Below are 16,291 nucleotides of genomic sequence, written 5' to 3' on the forward strand. Positions count from 1 at the left end.
ATCCCCGAATGGTCAAACATAACAATCAACTAGCGAAAATACTGCAGACAAAAGCATACGCAAGGCCTAATTTATACTTTAGCCCTACAAGCAACCGACGGGAGACCGTTCCTAGTTTGCATAGACACCATCAGATCGTTTTTCATTTGCCGTACTTCTACAAACCTAGCAAGTAAATAGATGGTGTGGAAGGAGGCTCATAAGAAGAAGTGGTCATGGCAGGCAGGGACCCATAATACGGCACTACCAGCCATGACTAGGAATAATACTCAAGCAAGTTCAAGAAATCACTATAACCAGTTCGGGTTTAGTTAACGATTTTACTTTGTTAGCGAATATCCAAAAACCGTCACGAACATGTGATACTGGCAGTTTGGTATTGCGTGGGAAACCTCGCGTCACGGATGGCCAGGCTGACGATTTGAGCATCCCGTCAAGGATCCGTGACGGCCAAACCCACACTCAAAGCCCACCCAGCCCGGTACGTCGTGACGGGCATAACCGCCATGCGGCGGCCTTCCCAATCGACACCACAATGTCAGACCAATCATGAAGCTATCGGTTCACGCCACTAAAATATGGGACCTAGATGCACACATGGCCAGAATGTATCGGTATCATAAGGTTTTGGATGCACCCTACTACTAGTAACTTACATGTGGCGTAGGTTTTAAGTGCACACACTACTAAGACTACTCATAGTGGGAGTAACTTCACTAGTACTAAGTGTCCAACTCAGTAAATTTGCTTATGTGGCCGTGAGTAAATGAGGAAAGAGGAGGATGGAGTAACATAGCTAGTTACTGTAACATCACACTTCTCAAGATACAATGAGTCTATAAGCTAATTAATGAAGACATATATGATACTACTTTGATGTTACTAACCACTATGAAGGTAGTAACATAGAGTAGTAACATGTGCATGTTACTACTCTATGTTACTTCCCACTATGACTAGTCTAATATTTTGGGCCGAGGCACGAACATGCATAGTGCCCACTTACTAGTGGCGCACAATTAATGCGCACGGCTACTAGTAGTGCATCACGTACCTCGAGCCCGCATAGTGCTAGTACTCGTAACGGCTAGGATGACATATTACACTAGTAATATATGTCCAATTGGTTATCAATTTGTCTAGACAGGCACACTTACAAAAAAACCCAAGCCCATTTGTGGTAGTTTTGGAAGTAAAAAAAGTATCCAAAACCTATCAACACGTGATTTTGCTTCGAAGATATCGTTAGGGGCTTGGATATGAAAAAAATTTGTAACTTGCACAAACATGCCATAATACGTTTAAAAACAAAGGAAATTTGGACCCCCCATGCCTCTTGTGTCTCTCCATCTCTCATCCTCGTCCCCATTTTTCTTTTTGTTGCGGTGGACACACGTACAAACACCCGTAGGAGGACCGCGAAGTGGGAGAATCGTGTTAGCTAGACCTTTTCATATTTCTTTCTTTAAAAGTGCAATGGAGTCGTAAGTGGCAGATCCTATTTTATGCTCAACGCGTGTATGTATCGGTTCCGCCCACATAGGGTAGTGACATGGGCAAGCCCGTTTAGCGCCATAGGTGGGCCAGCTGTTTTGATTTTTTAGCAGTTTTAGGAAGGTTCCCGAACCTTCTAGGTAGATTTTCTTCGGAATTTTCCTGATTTTATTTCCTTTTCAAAACATTTTTAAACACAGCTTTTTAATTGAAGACTTTTTTTAATATTTACACGTATTCAAACTACTCCGTTCGTTAATAAATGTCGGAAGGTTCGTCTAAATTCGAATGTATCTATGCACTAAAGAGTGTCTAGATACATTTAAATTTGGACAAATTTTGGACATCTAAAAATAGACAGAGGTAGTAGAACATTTGGACGCATCCAGCCATGCCCCGAATACACAGTTGATTCCTTTGAGTCTTCGACGACTGGTCGACGGTGGATCTGCGGAGGCACGGGACGGCCGCGGTGGACGGGATGGCGAGGAGAGTGTCCTGCCGGACTCGTCGAGGGACTCCTGCGGTGGGGACACTGGATCACATCTCCGAGACACAGTGTCTCTCCCGATCTCGACCTTGAGGTAACAAGTCCGATTATGCCCATCATCATTATGTCAGCCACTTCGAGAAATTCCGATCGAGATATCGCATAAAAAGCTTTCTCTTATGTTGGTACTACTAGTGAATTTGACAACACGCTACTTTTCCCGATTCATGATTGGGGATAAATCACTAGGGAGGTACTATGTCTGTATGCGCCATGCTATTTATTTTCCACACATAATGCAGTTTTTATATTCCGGTTGAGAACTTGATTTTGATTCAGGCCGCTGTGGTCTATGTAAATTTCTCGTGTGAATTTTCCCAATTAAGATTCTCTCAGACTGAACCCAGTAGCACATGAGCTGTCTAGGTTCAGTTTCGGCTGGCCAAAAGTCAAAATTGCATACTACACCGTACTAGACTGGTTTCATTTATTTGCTGATTTTCCTGATGACGAGGGACCCTGTCAGGTATAATGTTGTTTTTTTCCAGTGATGACGGATCCTGCGGTGCTGCCAGTTGGAATGTAGCTACGAAGTCCACCATTTTGGCAAATAGCGCTGACATTAGGAGATAATTAGGAAGACACCTTATACAATGAAAACTACTTCAAAATCACAGTTAGGACATACAAAGTTGTTCATATACGGCATGTGGGAAAATCATAAGAAAGGAAACATCAACAGAAGGAAATTCACCCAACACCCAACAGCTAATCAACCGGATCCTCTGCGCTTCAGAATCGCATTCAGATCTTAACGGTGTCGATTGCTAGTGTCCCTCTGGCAAAAGTTTTGGAGATTTCTGTTAAGTAGTCCTTGGTCTTGATCGTCCTATACCGCCTCGGGTTCTTCTCATCAACCAGCTCTGCCGCTGGCTCGATCTCCCTTTCCGGGTCCATCGAATAGAACATCACCACCGACAGCCGCTCTTTCTCCGCATTGGTCACAACCCTGTGAACCGGACTCTTGAAGAACCCATTGCTCTGTATCTGGATGCATCAGAGGAAATAGAGAGAATTACAGCTTAAATTAACTGTCCACAATACTAGATCAAACAATGTTTGCAACTTTGTGCACACATGTACCTCCATTGCATCTCCCATGTTCACAACTAATGCATTTGGAACCATCGGTACATTATACCAGAAGCCCTCTTTTTGCAGCTGGAGCCCACTGACAGTATCGTCAATGAAGACAATTGTGATCACCGTGGCATCGGAATGGGGCTTCAGGCCAAAGACTTGCTCCGGCTTGGGACAATGAGGATAGTAGTTGAACCTGGCATAGGTCGTGGCATTCTCGTCGAGCATGTTGACAAAGTAGTTCTCATGTAAATTGAGGAGCTTGGCCACGTTCTTGAGGACAAGGTTCGTGATCTCCCTGCACCTGGCTGTGTACTCGCACATAATATCTCTGCAGAAATATGAATGATCAAACTCGAATGTTCGTTTATCATGCGAATTGATCCTAGTAAGAGCCTTAAAGGTACCTGAAAGAAGGAGGTTGTGTTGGCCACAGGGTATAGATTCTCCGAGACTCAGGTTCCACTACGAGGTAGAACCGGTCACACCAGTCCAAGGTCTGCTTTTCTAATATGACCATGTCGTTGCCATATCCTTCCACTCTGAACTCCTTGCCATCTACAAAGTTTGAGTACTTCTGCTTCTCTTCCAGTGGGAGCTTGTAAAATTCTCTAGTCACTTTCATCACCTCACAAAGAAAACTTGGTTCCATGCCAGTCCAACAGCCTGAAGAAAGATCGATCAGAAATCCTTGTATGGTTTATTAAAATGACTCAATGAAAGTAATCAAGAAAATTTACCAGGAAGAGGCCCCAGTTCTCCAAGGCGGACTGCAACTTGGCAGTCTCATCGGCACTGTTGTCAGAGTCAGACAGGCGGCTGAGATCGATGATGGGGATGGGCTCAGGCATCTCGGAACCAGCCACTGAAGGACGGTCTTGCTGAGGAAGGACGTACTGGCTTGGTGGCTCCTCCACGCTGGCCACCAGCTCTTGCACAATCGAGGGTATCTTGACTATCTTCGATGGCTGACCATGAGCCATGGTTGCTTGTTAGTTGTTAGTGCTCTTGGTTTTGGGCTCCCTTATTCCACCTCGGCAGTTTTATGGTCATGGATTTTGATACTCTTTTGTGATTCTCTGGGACTCTTTATGGAAATCATGATTCTGACTTTGTTTTCTTATCTTTGTTTTTGTCCCACGCTTCAATTAGTAAGTACAAACCGGGAAGGGGATGACATGTGTAGCATAATATTGAGTAATGCATGCCCTATACGGACGCCTTCATGTTTCTCTTAGTTCAGATGTTTTCTCCCTTCTATAATTTTTTTTTCTGTTAGGTTCCTTTTTTAAAATAATACATCGCTGTTGCTTAAAAGAATAAGTATTTACACCTTAAAAAATATTAATAGCTGTTGAACTTTGCTTGCACAGCTGGAGGCACTTCCTTGTGAACTTTGTTATCTCTGACACCAGCAGATACTACGATAAGTATAAATGGAGTGCAAACTAGATCCTCTGCATCCATTGCTTACACATTCCAGAATGATGTATTGGGATGTAAGATATGCGACAACTTACAGAGCACAATTTTCTAAGCCAACAAACAGGGTTGATATAGGAAAGAGACATATTCTGTTATTCACAACGAGAAATCACATATACCAAGCGCTAGCATATTATTGTTTATTTATATATATCACTGAATACATAAAACCTATATGTATCTTTATTTACATATATCACACATATACATGCTGCAATACTATGCCTGCAAAATTTGGGGCAAAAGTGGTAAAGCTTGGGAGCACTAAATCTGCATATAACAAGTATGTAATTTGTAGTTGCTGAATGTTTACCCTATTCCATTACTCCACATAATAAACCTTTTTCAGTTGGGAACCAGGATTGGATTCCCACTGATAATTACCAAAGCCTTGCGATTGATGTGCCAGTGGGCAAGATTTCTCGCCCCTGGTCAACTATACACAGTTCTTACAGTCATTTCTATGACCTTAGTCTGGTTTATCTCCTTGGTTGTTTTTCACTTTTGAAATAAGGTGATTTCTGAGGTTAGTTTTAGTATTGTTACTGAAGCAATCGAAAGGCATGGCAAGATGAATATATAGAGACCTAGAAAGTTGAGTTTGTCTTAATCAGCGTGCTCAAAATGAGTATACCATCCTTAACCACTAGCGATAACATCAGGAAAACATGGAAGGCACCAATGGGACAGAACGTACTTCAGTAATCCGAAATGTAAAAGAAACTAGAAGGGGGAAACACTTGAACTAAAAGACATACAAAGTTGTTCGTACATGTCCTTGGATGATACAATCATACAAAGTGTCCATATATATGAATACACCTTAGCACACTTTTATCCATTAAGTTGAAGCATAAACCAGTCCCATAAGAAAATAAAGATTGACGGAAGAAACTTCACCATGCAGCTAATCAATCTTCTGCACTTCAGAGTTGCACTCAGATCTTCACTGCATCGATGGCTAGCGTCCCTCTTGCAAAAGTTTCAAATAGTGTTGCTATGTAATCATTAGTCTTTATCTTTCTGTACCGCACGGGTGTCTTCTCATCCACCAGCTCTGACAATGGCTCAATCTCCCTCTCTGGGCCCATCGTATAGAACATCACCAACGACAGCCGCTCTTTCTCTGCATTGGTCACTACCCTGTGAACTGGACTCTTGAAGAACCCATTGCTCATTATCTGCATGGATCAGATGAATAGAGAGATTCACAGCTCAAATTAACAGTCCATAATACAAGATCTTGTAACTTTAAAACATCTTATAAGCATGTACCTCCATCACATCTCCTACGTTCACGAGCAGTGCGTTCGGAACGATGGGTACATCGTACCAGACACCGTTGTTCTGCAGCTGGAGCCCACTGACGTTATCATCGATGAAGACGATTGTGATCACCGAGGCATCAGTATGAGGCTTCATGCCGAGGACGTGGTCCGGTTTGGGGCAGTGAGGGTAGTAGTTAAACCTGGCGTATGTCAAGGAATCCTCGTCGAACATGTCCACGAAGTAGTCCTCGCGTAAATTGAGAAGCTTGGCCAAGTTCTCCAGGAAAAGGTTGGCGATATTCCGGCACCTGACCGTGTACTCACTCAGAACATCTCTGCAGAAATCTCAACAATCAGATGACTGTGGTGGCTACTTATCAGTTGACACGCATATGTACTGTAGTAAAGGCCTGAAAGGTAAGGTTACCTGAAAGAAGGAGGCTGTGTTGGCCACAAACTGTCGATTCTTCGAGACTCGGGTTCCACTATGATGTAGAGGCGGTCACACCAGTCTAGGATCTGTTTCTCTGATACGACCATATCGTTCCCGTAACCTTCAATCCTGACTTCATTACCATTCACCAAGTTTGAGTACTTCTGCTTCTCTTCTAGTGGTAGCTTGAAAAAATCTCTAGTCACTTTCATCACCTCACCAAGAAAACCTGGCTCCATTCCATGTCCAACAGCCTTCAGGAAGATTGATCAGAAATCTCGTTATAAAATAACACAAAGAAATCTGCGAGAAAAGTTTACCAGGAATAGGCCCCAGTTCTCCAAGGCGGACCGCAGCTTGGAAACCTCATCAGCGTTACTAGACAGCCGGCTGAGATCAATGATGGGTATGGGATCAAGCATCTCAGAACCAGCCAGGGCTGCGCGGTTTTGCTCAGGAATCACATACCGACTCGGTGGCTCCTGCACGCTAGTCACCAGCTCTTGCACAATTGGGGGTATCGTGACGGTCTTCCATGGTTCTGCATCAGCCATTGTTGCTGCTTACTGATGTTGGTCTGGAATTCCCTTATGCTGTTGGTGCAGTTATATTGGAATGCGATGCAAAAGTCAGCCATTAGTCACACCTTGACTTTCAGGTGTATAATATAGGCTGCTCTTTTGTCCACTTCTATAGAAGATGACAACGCACGTCTGTTCAACGAAATTTGTTCTGAAGCGCGGCAATGGGCGGACGCGGGGCCTGAGGTGTTCGCCAACTCCTCCCCTAGGATAGGTCCTCTTTCTTGGGTCGAGTTGTATGGCGGGGTGTGTCCTCTCGAGTTGTATGACTTGTACATATAACCTTCTTTTCTATCAATGCATCGAAACGCATTGCTTTTGCGTTTTCGCGGAAAAAAAATGACAATTTTTATGTGCACAGGTGGGTAGATCAGGCTGTAGAAATCAATGCCCTAATTATGGGTATCACATGGTTCACATGCCATCTACTCCCACCATGAATAACTTACCTCTGCTTCCCCCACTCCGTTTTTTATTAGCTTATTTTCGGATACCACAAATGTAGCCCGAGCTACATGTAGCTCATTTAAAAAATATCAAAAAAGGCATTTTAAGTTTCAATCAAACTAGGGCTGAGACCAATGATGGGTATGGGGTCAAGCATCTCAGAACCAACCAGGGCTGCACGGTTTTGCTCAGGAATCACATGCAGACTCGATGGCTCCTGGATGCTAGTCACAAGCTCTTGCACGATTGGGGGTATCTTGACTGTCTTCCATGGTTCTGCATCAGCCATGGTTGCTGCTTACTGGTGCTGGTACTTGGTACTGAACTCCCTTACGCTGATTTCACAGTTTTATGAGATGACGAGAAGGTCCACCATTGATCGCTCCCGTCGCCACCCCGAGGCGACTGGGGCGTCCCCTCCTCCCCAGCCAACTGCCGCCACCTCCCCCTCCTCCCCTGCCTCCGCCGTTGGCGCCGGGCAAAGCCTGCGTGGTGCCGCCGGCGGCGGAGCTCCTCTTCTCCGCGTGCTTCGAGGCCCGGGGTGGCCCCTTCCTCGCAGCGTTGAAGCGCGGTGGCACCGGCACCGGCACCGGCACCGGCTCCGGCCGAGGTCGCGGGCGGCGGAGCGTGCGGTCGCGGCGGCGCCTCTTCGCCCCTCGTCGCGCCTCTGGCCGTCCTCCTCCCGCGCGCCAGGCATGGCTGCTGGTGGCCACGGTGCTGCTCTGGCCGCCGTCGGCCATGGGCTTGAGCCTTAGGGTTCCGGCCAGATCTGGGTTTGTGGGCCCGGATCTGGGCCTTGGAGGGCCTAGCTGGATTTCCCTTCTGCCGTGACGGGCGATGAGGCCCTCGGATGCGGGGGTGGCCACATTCGCGGATCTGGCATCATCGTAGCCCGTCTGTGCGGTGTCTTCCTGGTTCTTGCGGAGGGCTCTCGACACTCGGACGCTGCGCTGGGCAACGTCCTGGCCGGCTTTTTCTGGGATAGGGTTCCTAAGCCGGCGCGTGCTCGCCGGGGTAGGCAGGATGTTCCGTACTGCAACTGCTCTTGCGGCTTCGGTCCCTCCCTCCGATCTACTTGGGTCGCGCTGCCGCAGGTGTTGGCATGCTGGTGGTGCATCCGTCGTGGTGCCGCCAATCCAACGTCGAGCGACGTCTGGTTCCGCGTCTGGCCAGGCTTGGCCTACCAGCTTTTGTGCCCTTCTTGTGGGTGAATCTAGTTGGGGCTAGGTTTTAGTGTGGCTTGGGTTGGAGGTCCGGTAGGAGTTCCGTTCTGTTTGCTCCGCGTCCTCGCGACGACTTCCAGATTTTGACCCGGTGGGATAAGGCGAAAGCTACGCATGGCCTTGCCATTGCCGGTGACGGCGTCACCTATCAGGTGTCGTTCCCTTGTTGAAGGCATCCCGATGTTGATCCTCCATTTCAAGTTGATGGATTTCGTCCCTCCGCCTCAACCCGCTAATCTTGGTGGCCCCGCTTCGGGCAAGCTTCTCTTGTAGTGTCTTGTGGATCACCATTTGATCTCTCGTTGGTGTCCCAGCCCTCTCACCTTATCGGTCTGGCTGCTTATACACGGCCTTGACTCGGTAGCTGACGGCTCGCCTAGTGCCTTGGGGGGCTTTGCTAGGTCGACGTCTGGTTGTAGTCTTAGCCGATGTGCCTATCCCAATGCCATTGGAAGATGTTGTGCTTCTGGTCTGGGCCTAACCCGAGCTCGGGGGGTGGTGGTTCGGGTCTGGGTGAAAGCTTTGCAGGACCTCGATCTCTGCCGACGACGATGACGCATTCGGGCGCCATGCACCTTCTTGGAGGTGTCGTCACAAGACCCCCTCTCCTTTGGATCCTCAAGTTCTGCTAGGCTGCTGGCCCGTCGTCGAGTCCCCCTTGAGCTGTTGTGTTCATGCGTAGGAGGTTTCTTGGCGTGGGCAAGGACGTGCTCGCTCCGGTGCAACAGAAGACAAGGCTCCCTCAACCTGGCGCTAGGTGGCGTTCTCTATGTTGTCTTTTGTTGTTAGTTTTCGGTTTGCGTTTCGAGTGTGTGTTGTATGTCGTGGTGTAACTCCTGGCCGGTTGATGACTTCGTTAATTCAAAACCGGGCTCATTTCGAGCCTTCCGTCGAAAAAATTTCACAGTTTTATTGGCCTGGGATGCAAACGTCAGCCATTAGTCACAAAGGAATATCTTGACTTTCAGGTGCATAATATACGCTGCTCTTTTGTCCACTTCTTTTTATGTGCACATCTTGGTAGGCCAGGATGTGGAAATCAATAGGAGTACCACATGGCATCTAGTCCCACTATGGACAACCTGCTATCTCTGCCCTCGTATATAGCTTGCTCTAACATATATATTAGTTTTTCCTTTTTCCAGATCTTGTTCTTTGTGCTGCGTTTTGTGATTTTCTTTCCTGTCATTTGGCGACCTGACCTTATGTACTCATGTGCTTTCTTCGCGTTTCTTCTATTGCAAATAATACACACTTAGACGCCTGCTTTAGGGAAAAAAAAGGTTCCACCCTGAGAAAAAAACTTTTCCATCATGTGCATTATCTTCTGATTTTTTTTAGTTTTAGTTCTAGCGGTTGGTGGCTGGTCTACTCACTGATGACTGTGCGGACGGAGAAGAAGACAACTTCATCTTGCTTACTGCAGCCTCTTCCTGCAAGAGAGCACAACAACCAAAGAGAGGGCAGACCAGGATCCTCCCAAGAAATATCCAAGAGCTCTGATGGCTGATGAGTCATGGAGGCTGCCAAACTCTGTGCAGCAACTGGCTTCCACCGTGCAGGAACCACCAAGCAGGTACTTGCTTAGAGAGGAAGAACCGCTTGGTAGGAACCTGGCTGGTACCGAGATGCCAGAGCCCATTCCAATGATCGATCTCGGCCTGCTGTCAGCATCCAACGATGCGGATGAAGCCGCCAAGCTGCGGTCAGCGTTGCTGACTTGGGGATTTTTCCAGGTGAGCCTTACTTGTGTGTCTACATTTTTGCTCATGGAGCAGTTGTTTTTCTTTAACACTCATTAGCCTTCGTGACAAGGTTTCCAACCATGGAATGGAGGCCTCTCTAATGGATTTTGTGATGACTGCATCAAGGGATTTTTTTCTCCTACCGCTTGAAGAGAAAAGGAAGTACAGTAACCTAATAGATGGGAAACATTTCCAGATGGAAGGGTATGGAAATGACCAGGTGAAAACTCCAAATCAAAGACTGGACTGGTCCGATCGACTGCATCTCAAAGTTGAGCCAGAGGACGAGAGAAACCTTGACCATTGGCCCATACGTCCAGAATCTTTCAGGTGATCTATCAGTGATACATGTGTTCATATAGATCTAGCTTTGCTGTCAATTTTGCACAATAGAGTTAATTTGCCATGGTGATGATTGCAGGGATGTTCTACACGAGTACACATTGAAGAGCAAGAGAATCAAAGACGACATCCTTCGGGCAATGGCCAGGCTACTGGAGATAGATGAAGATTGCCTCGTTAACCAGTTCAGCGACAAGGCTCTAACTTATGCTAGATTCAATTACTATCCTCCATGTCCAAGACCTGATCTTGTGTTGGGCATCAAGCCTCACTCTGATGTCTTTGCTCTTACTGTTCTTCTCATGGATAAAGATGTCCAAGGACTGCAAGTTCTTAGAGATGGAACGTGGTACAATGTCCCAACTGTATCTAACTACACCTTGCTGATCAACGTTGGTGTTACCATGGAGGTAGCTATCTCTGAACCTCAAATAAATTTCTCCTATGTTTTGTGAGGATTCAGATGTGCTAAAGTTTATTGTTGCCTGTTTCTGTCACAGATAATGACCAACGGGGTCTTCAGGGGTCCAGTGCACAGGGTTGTGACAAATGCTGAGAAAGAGAGGATCTCGGTGGCCGTGTTCTATGGTATGGATCCTGAGAAAGAGATTGGACCAATAGCTGATATGTTGAACGAGGAGCAGCCAGCGCGATACAGGAAAATGAAGAACAAGGACTTCCTAGTCGCGCACTATGAACATTTCACTCGAGGAGAGAGAGTTGTCGATTCATTAAAGATATAAGTACGGTGGCTTTGGTTAAAAAAACAGATAAACTTCAGTAAGGGGTGAATATGGTGGGGAAAAATCCCATTTATATTGAAGTTTGGGTTAACTTGTTTCTACGAGAATAAGCATAACCCTGGGATTACAAGCCACAAATGCAGAAGCCAAAGGTTGCCAATGGCAGAAGAAAATAGATGACTGAATCCATGTCACTGCACACAACATTTGGTCCATTATTGTTAAGAAATGGAACGCGACAGAAAATACTGTAGCAGAACCCAGAAAGATGCACATTTCGTGATCTTCTCCTCGTTCGTAGAGTGGTATACCGGTAGAATTATTATTTGCGATTTTCAAGTGGTAGTGTCATGTTGACTGCGGGTTGTGGCACAAGCATGCTGGCACACTGTACTCCACAAATGTCACGTTTTTTTTTTTGTACCTATGGTGGCCTTGGTTTTCTCTTTCAATCAATTTTTGATCAAGACGTGAGTAGTTATAGTCATTTCAGTCCTCTGGCCAATACGGAAAACACAAATTACTGAAACTTTGGAAGTTTCAATGATTTTAGAGGTGCCGGAAATATTTCCAGACAGTAATTTGAGGCGGTCACAAACCGGATTTTGTCAGCTACGGAACCATCCAAATCTCAGACGATTTTGGAATTGCAAATTGAAAACAGATGATTTAGTTAAGACGGTACCCCTCTGTTCCAAATTAAGTGTGATGGTTTTTTTAAATAAGAAAATTTATAAAAAAGATTAAATTAAAGTCAAATAATTCCCCAGCTTTAAATTAATAAAGCCCTTACGGTAGCAATAGTACGATATATGATGCTAGCCAACATAAAGCGAAACTACTAGAGATAAAAAGGAGCACAAGATGTCTGCGGCCATCCCCTTGTCAGCCGCCCCCTTGTGTCCTCAGGATGTCACTTGCGGTGTGCTCCAAGTGCACGAGCTGGAGCTTGTCCACCAATCGCCCCAATCCTGCTCGATAATGAGCCTTTGCGGATGGCGTTCACTGCTGATATAAGATTATAAATTTATATATAATTTCAGTAGTTGGATTATTAGTCATGGATGCAGTATGATTACGGTCTATGTATATTGTTGTAATATCCGCATACTTTCATAGCATTTATTCTGCACCAACCATTAGCGTAGAATCTCTGTTTGTCAATTTTCCATCCATAATTTGTTTACCCGGCATATTTATTTTATTGGGGAGGCGCCTCTATTGAACTGTGGACTTCGGTCCTTCTTCTTTTAATTGCAATCTTCTACATTATTTTTCTGTTCTGTTCTCTGCAAACAATTCTTTTTCCACACGGTTCGTTTTATCCTTTTTTTTCAGCAAAACCAGTGAGCTTGACAACCTCGCTGAAAGTTGGGGACAAAGTACTTGGTTGTTTGTGTGCAGGTCTCCACGTTGCTGCTGACGCCGGCAGTGCGCCCTGCCACGAGTTGGTTCGCAACACCTCGGGAGAGAACGTTTTCTCCTACTGGTCGATAAACATTGGTTTCTTAGTGAGGAAAAACTTCCTGCGGTGCTCATCATACCTTCCTCTTGGGGTTCCACTCAACGTTGAATTCTCCTTCATCAACTCCGCGCTCAGTATGGCTCCGATTTGTCGGCGAGAAAGGCTGATCGTCGTCCTGATCGCATCGTCTTCCGCGCGCTGTAAAAACCTACCGTCGGCCAGTCTTCGCCGGACGCGTCGCTTCCACGCGGCGGGTAAATGTCGTCGCCTCGAATTCACGCGCGGTTCCCTCTATTTATCGCGGAACTGCCACGTCTGGCCGCATTCCAGCCGTTGGTACGGAGACGTCGGCTAGAGCAGCCAGCAGGCGCCGTCGCCCGAGGACGTCGGCCACTCCAGTGACGACGACGGCGACTACATGGCGTTCTACCGCTATTTCGGCATGTAGAATGCCATCCTTTTAATTATTTTATATTCCCTCTCGCCGAGTTCAAATGTACTACGAATTCAGCCTATATATGTACGAACTCGCGTATATGTATTAAATATCTCTAAATTTCGCCTATGTTTGAACGTATTTTGTCTGGTTATGTTTGAATTCGTCTATATTTGTTTATTCCCCTGGGCTCGTCGCTGGAAGAATGCGTCTCCCCAGACCAAATTTTACATCCATCCGACGCGAATAGCGCCGGATTTTGGCCTGACGAGTCCGGCTGGAGATGCTTTTAGGAAAAAAAAAAGTTCCACCCTGAGACAAAAAAAACTTTTCCATCATGTGCATTATCTTCTGATTTTTTTGTGTTAGTTCTAGTGGTTGGTGGCTGGTCTACTCACTGATGACTGTGCGGACTGAGAAGAAGACAACTTCATCTTGCTTATTGCAGCGTCTTCCTGCAAGAGAACACAACAACCAGAGAGATAGGGCATACCAGGATCATCCAGGAAATATCCAAGAACTCTGATGGCTGATGAGTCATGGAGGCTGCCAAACTCTGTGCAGCAACTGGCTTCCACCGTGCAGGAACCACCAAGCAGGTACTTGCTTAGAGAGGAAGAACCGCTTGGTAGAAACCTGGCTGGTACCGAGATGCCGGAGCCCATTCCAATGATCGATCTCGGCCTGCTGTCAGCATCCAACGATGCGGATGAAGCCGCCAAGCTGCGGTCAGCGTTGCTGACTTGGGGATTCTTCCACGTGAGCCTTACTTGTGTGTCTACATTTTTGCTCATGGAGCAGTTGTTTTTCTTTAACACTCATTAGCCTTCGTGACAAGGTTTCCAACCATGGAATGGAGGCCTCTCTAATGGATTCTGTGATGACTGCATCAAGGGATTTTTTTCGCCTGCCGCTTGAAGAGAAAAGGAAGTACAGTAACCTAATAGATGGGAAACATTTCCAGATTGAAGGGTATGGAAATGACCAGGTGAAAACTCCAAATCAAAGACTGGACTGGTCCGATAGACTGCATCTTAAAGTTGAGCCAGAGGACGAGAGAAACCTTGACCATTGGCCCATGCGTCCAGAATCTTTCAGGTGATCTATCAGTGATACATGTGTTCCTATGGATCTAGCTTTGCTGTCAATTTTGCACAATAGAGTTAATTTGCCCTGGTGCTGATTGCAGGGATGTTCTACACGAGTACACATTGAAGAACAAGAGAATCAAAGACGACATCCTTCGGGCAATGGCCAGGCTACTGGAGCTTGATGAAGATTGCCTCGTTAACCAGTTCAGCGACAAGGCTCTAACTTATGCTAGATTCAATTACTATCCTCCATGTCCAAGACCTGATCTTGTGTTGGGCATCAAGCCTCACTCTGATTTCTTCCCTCTTACTGTTCTTCTCATGGATAAAGATGTCCAAGGACTGCAAGTTCTTAGAGAGGGAACGTGGTACAATGTCCCAACTGTATCTAACTACACCTTGCTGATCAACGTTGGTGTTACCATGGAGGTAGCTATCTCTGAACCTCAAATAAAATTCTCCTACGTTTTGTGATGATGCAGATGTGCTAAAGTTTATTGTTGCCCGTTTCTATCACAGATAATGACCAACGGGGTCTTCAGGGGTCCAGTGCACAGGGTTGTGACAAATGCTGAGAAAGAGAGGATCTCGGTGGCCGTGTTCTATGGTATGGATCCTGAGAAAGAGATTGGACCAATAGCTGATATGTTGAACGAGGAGCAGCCAGCGCGATACAGGAAAATGAAGAACAAGGACTTCCTAGTCGCGCACTATGAACATTTCACTCGAGGAGAGAGAGTTGTCGATTCATTAAAGATATAAGTATGGTGGGTTTGGTTTAAAAACTGATAAACTTCAGTCAGGGGTGAATCTGGTGGGGAAAAATCTTGTTTATATTGAAGTTTGGGTTAACTTGTTTCTACAAGAATAAGCATAACCCTGGGATTACAAGCCACAAATGCAGAAGCCAAAGGTTGCCAATGTATGGCGGGGGTTCTCCTCCGATTTGGTGCGGTGGCGCGGCGCCAATCGATCGTCAAAGAAGCCCTCTCTGCAGTTCTTCCGAGGTGGAAGACTGCTGAGTTTGCTTCCGTGTCGGGGCCTCTCGATAAGCGTTGTTGTGGTCTTCTCCAAGGTGGTTGTGCTGTAGGATAACGTTGCATAGAAAACAAAAAATTTCCTACCGCGAACACGCAATCCAAGCCAAGATGCAATCTAGAAGACGGTAGCAACGAGGGGTTTATCGAGTCTCACCCTTGAAGAGATTCCAAAGCCTACAAGATGAGGCTCTTGTTGCTGCGGTAGACGTTCACTTGCCGCTTGCAAAAGCGCGTAGAAGATCTTGATCACCGGCGCCACGAACGGGCATCACCTCCGTACTCGGTCACACGTTCGGTTGTTGATGAAGACGACGTCCACCTCCCGTTCCAGCGGGCAGCGGAAGTAGTAGCTCCTCTTGAATCCGACAGCACGACGGCGTGGTGTCGGTGGTGGTGGAGAACTCCGGCGGAGCTTCGCTAAGCGTGCGGGAGCTTATGGAGGAGAGGGGGGCGGCTAGGGTTTGGGAGGGGGTAGCCGGCCACTTGAGGGGGGCGGCCAGGCTGTGGTCTTGAGGTGGCCAGCCCCCTCCCCTTGTCCCTCATTATATAGGTGGAAGCCCCAAGGGTTGGACTACAAGTCTCCGAATAAGACCCGAACCCAAAACCTTCCATATGATAGGGAAACCTACCCAAGCTAGGACTCCCACTAGAGGTGGGAGTTTCACCTTCCATGGAGGGGGTGGCCGGCCCCCCTTGGGGAAGTCCACTTGGGACTCCTCCCCCACTAGGGTTGGCCGGCCATGGAGGTGGAGTCCCTCCGGGACTCCACCTTCCTTGGTGGTTTCTTCCGGACTTTTCTAGAACCTTCTAGAACCTTCCATAGAACCTTCCGCATCATTTTAATTCACATAAAATGACATCCTATATA

General features: G+C 46.6%; 3 protein-coding genes, 1 long non-coding RNA gene and 1 pseudogene across 4 annotated transcripts; 3 read left to right on the forward strand and 2 right to left on the reverse strand.

Annotated features, from left to right (window-relative positions):
* Window positions 1-1,866: 1,866 nt before the first annotated feature.
* On the forward strand, window positions 1,867-2,294 carry LOC127317995 (uncharacterized). The gene is made up of 2 exons (XR_007861606.1): window positions 1,867-2,078; window positions 2,180-2,294. It is a non-coding gene; the product is annotated as an uncharacterized lncRNA (long non-coding RNA).
* Window positions 2,295-2,629: 335 nt separating this feature from the next.
* On the reverse strand, window positions 2,630-4,190 carry LOC127317994 (protein LATERAL BRANCHING OXIDOREDUCTASE 1-like; annotated as a pseudogene).
* A 1,133-nt stretch (window positions 4,191-5,323) lies between these two features.
* On the reverse strand, window positions 5,324-6,900 carry LOC127317993 (protein SRG1). Its single transcript, XM_051348604.1, has 4 exons — window positions 6,631-6,900; window positions 6,305-6,564; window positions 5,885-6,212; window positions 5,324-5,790 (listed from the first exon to the last, which is right to left on the reverse strand). The coding sequence occupies exons 1-4, from the start codon at window positions 6,862-6,864 to the stop codon at window positions 5,548-5,550; spliced, it is 1,065 nt and encodes a 354-aa protein (XP_051204564.1). The 5' UTR covers window positions 6,865-6,900; the 3' UTR covers window positions 5,324-5,547.
* Window positions 6,901-8,478: 1,578 nt separating this feature from the next.
* Window positions 8,479-11,843, forward strand: LOC139829716 (protein SRG1-like). The gene is made up of 4 exons (XM_051348601.2): window positions 8,479-10,297; window positions 10,377-10,636; window positions 10,728-11,058; window positions 11,149-11,843. Exons 1-4 carry the CDS (start codon window positions 10,064-10,066, stop codon window positions 11,389-11,391), a joined length of 1,068 nt encoding a protein of 355 aa, XP_051204561.1. The 5' UTR covers window positions 8,479-10,063; the 3' UTR covers window positions 11,392-11,843.
* A 1,853-nt stretch (window positions 11,844-13,696) lies between these two features.
* On the forward strand, window positions 13,697-15,478 carry LOC127317992 (codeine O-demethylase). The gene is made up of 4 exons (XM_051348603.2): window positions 13,697-14,051; window positions 14,131-14,390; window positions 14,482-14,812; window positions 14,903-15,478. Exons 1-4 carry the CDS (start codon window positions 13,818-13,820, stop codon window positions 15,143-15,145), a joined length of 1,068 nt encoding a protein of 355 aa, XP_051204563.1. The 5' UTR covers window positions 13,697-13,817; the 3' UTR covers window positions 15,146-15,478.
* The last annotated feature ends 813 nt before the right edge of the window (window positions 15,479-16,291 follow it).

The sequence above is a fragment of the Lolium perenne genome, chromosome 7 (assembly GCF_019359855.2).
Source record: "Lolium perenne isolate Kyuss_39 chromosome 7, Kyuss_2.0, whole genome shotgun sequence".
Taxonomy (NCBI): domain Eukaryota; kingdom Viridiplantae; phylum Streptophyta; class Magnoliopsida; order Poales; family Poaceae; genus Lolium; species Lolium perenne.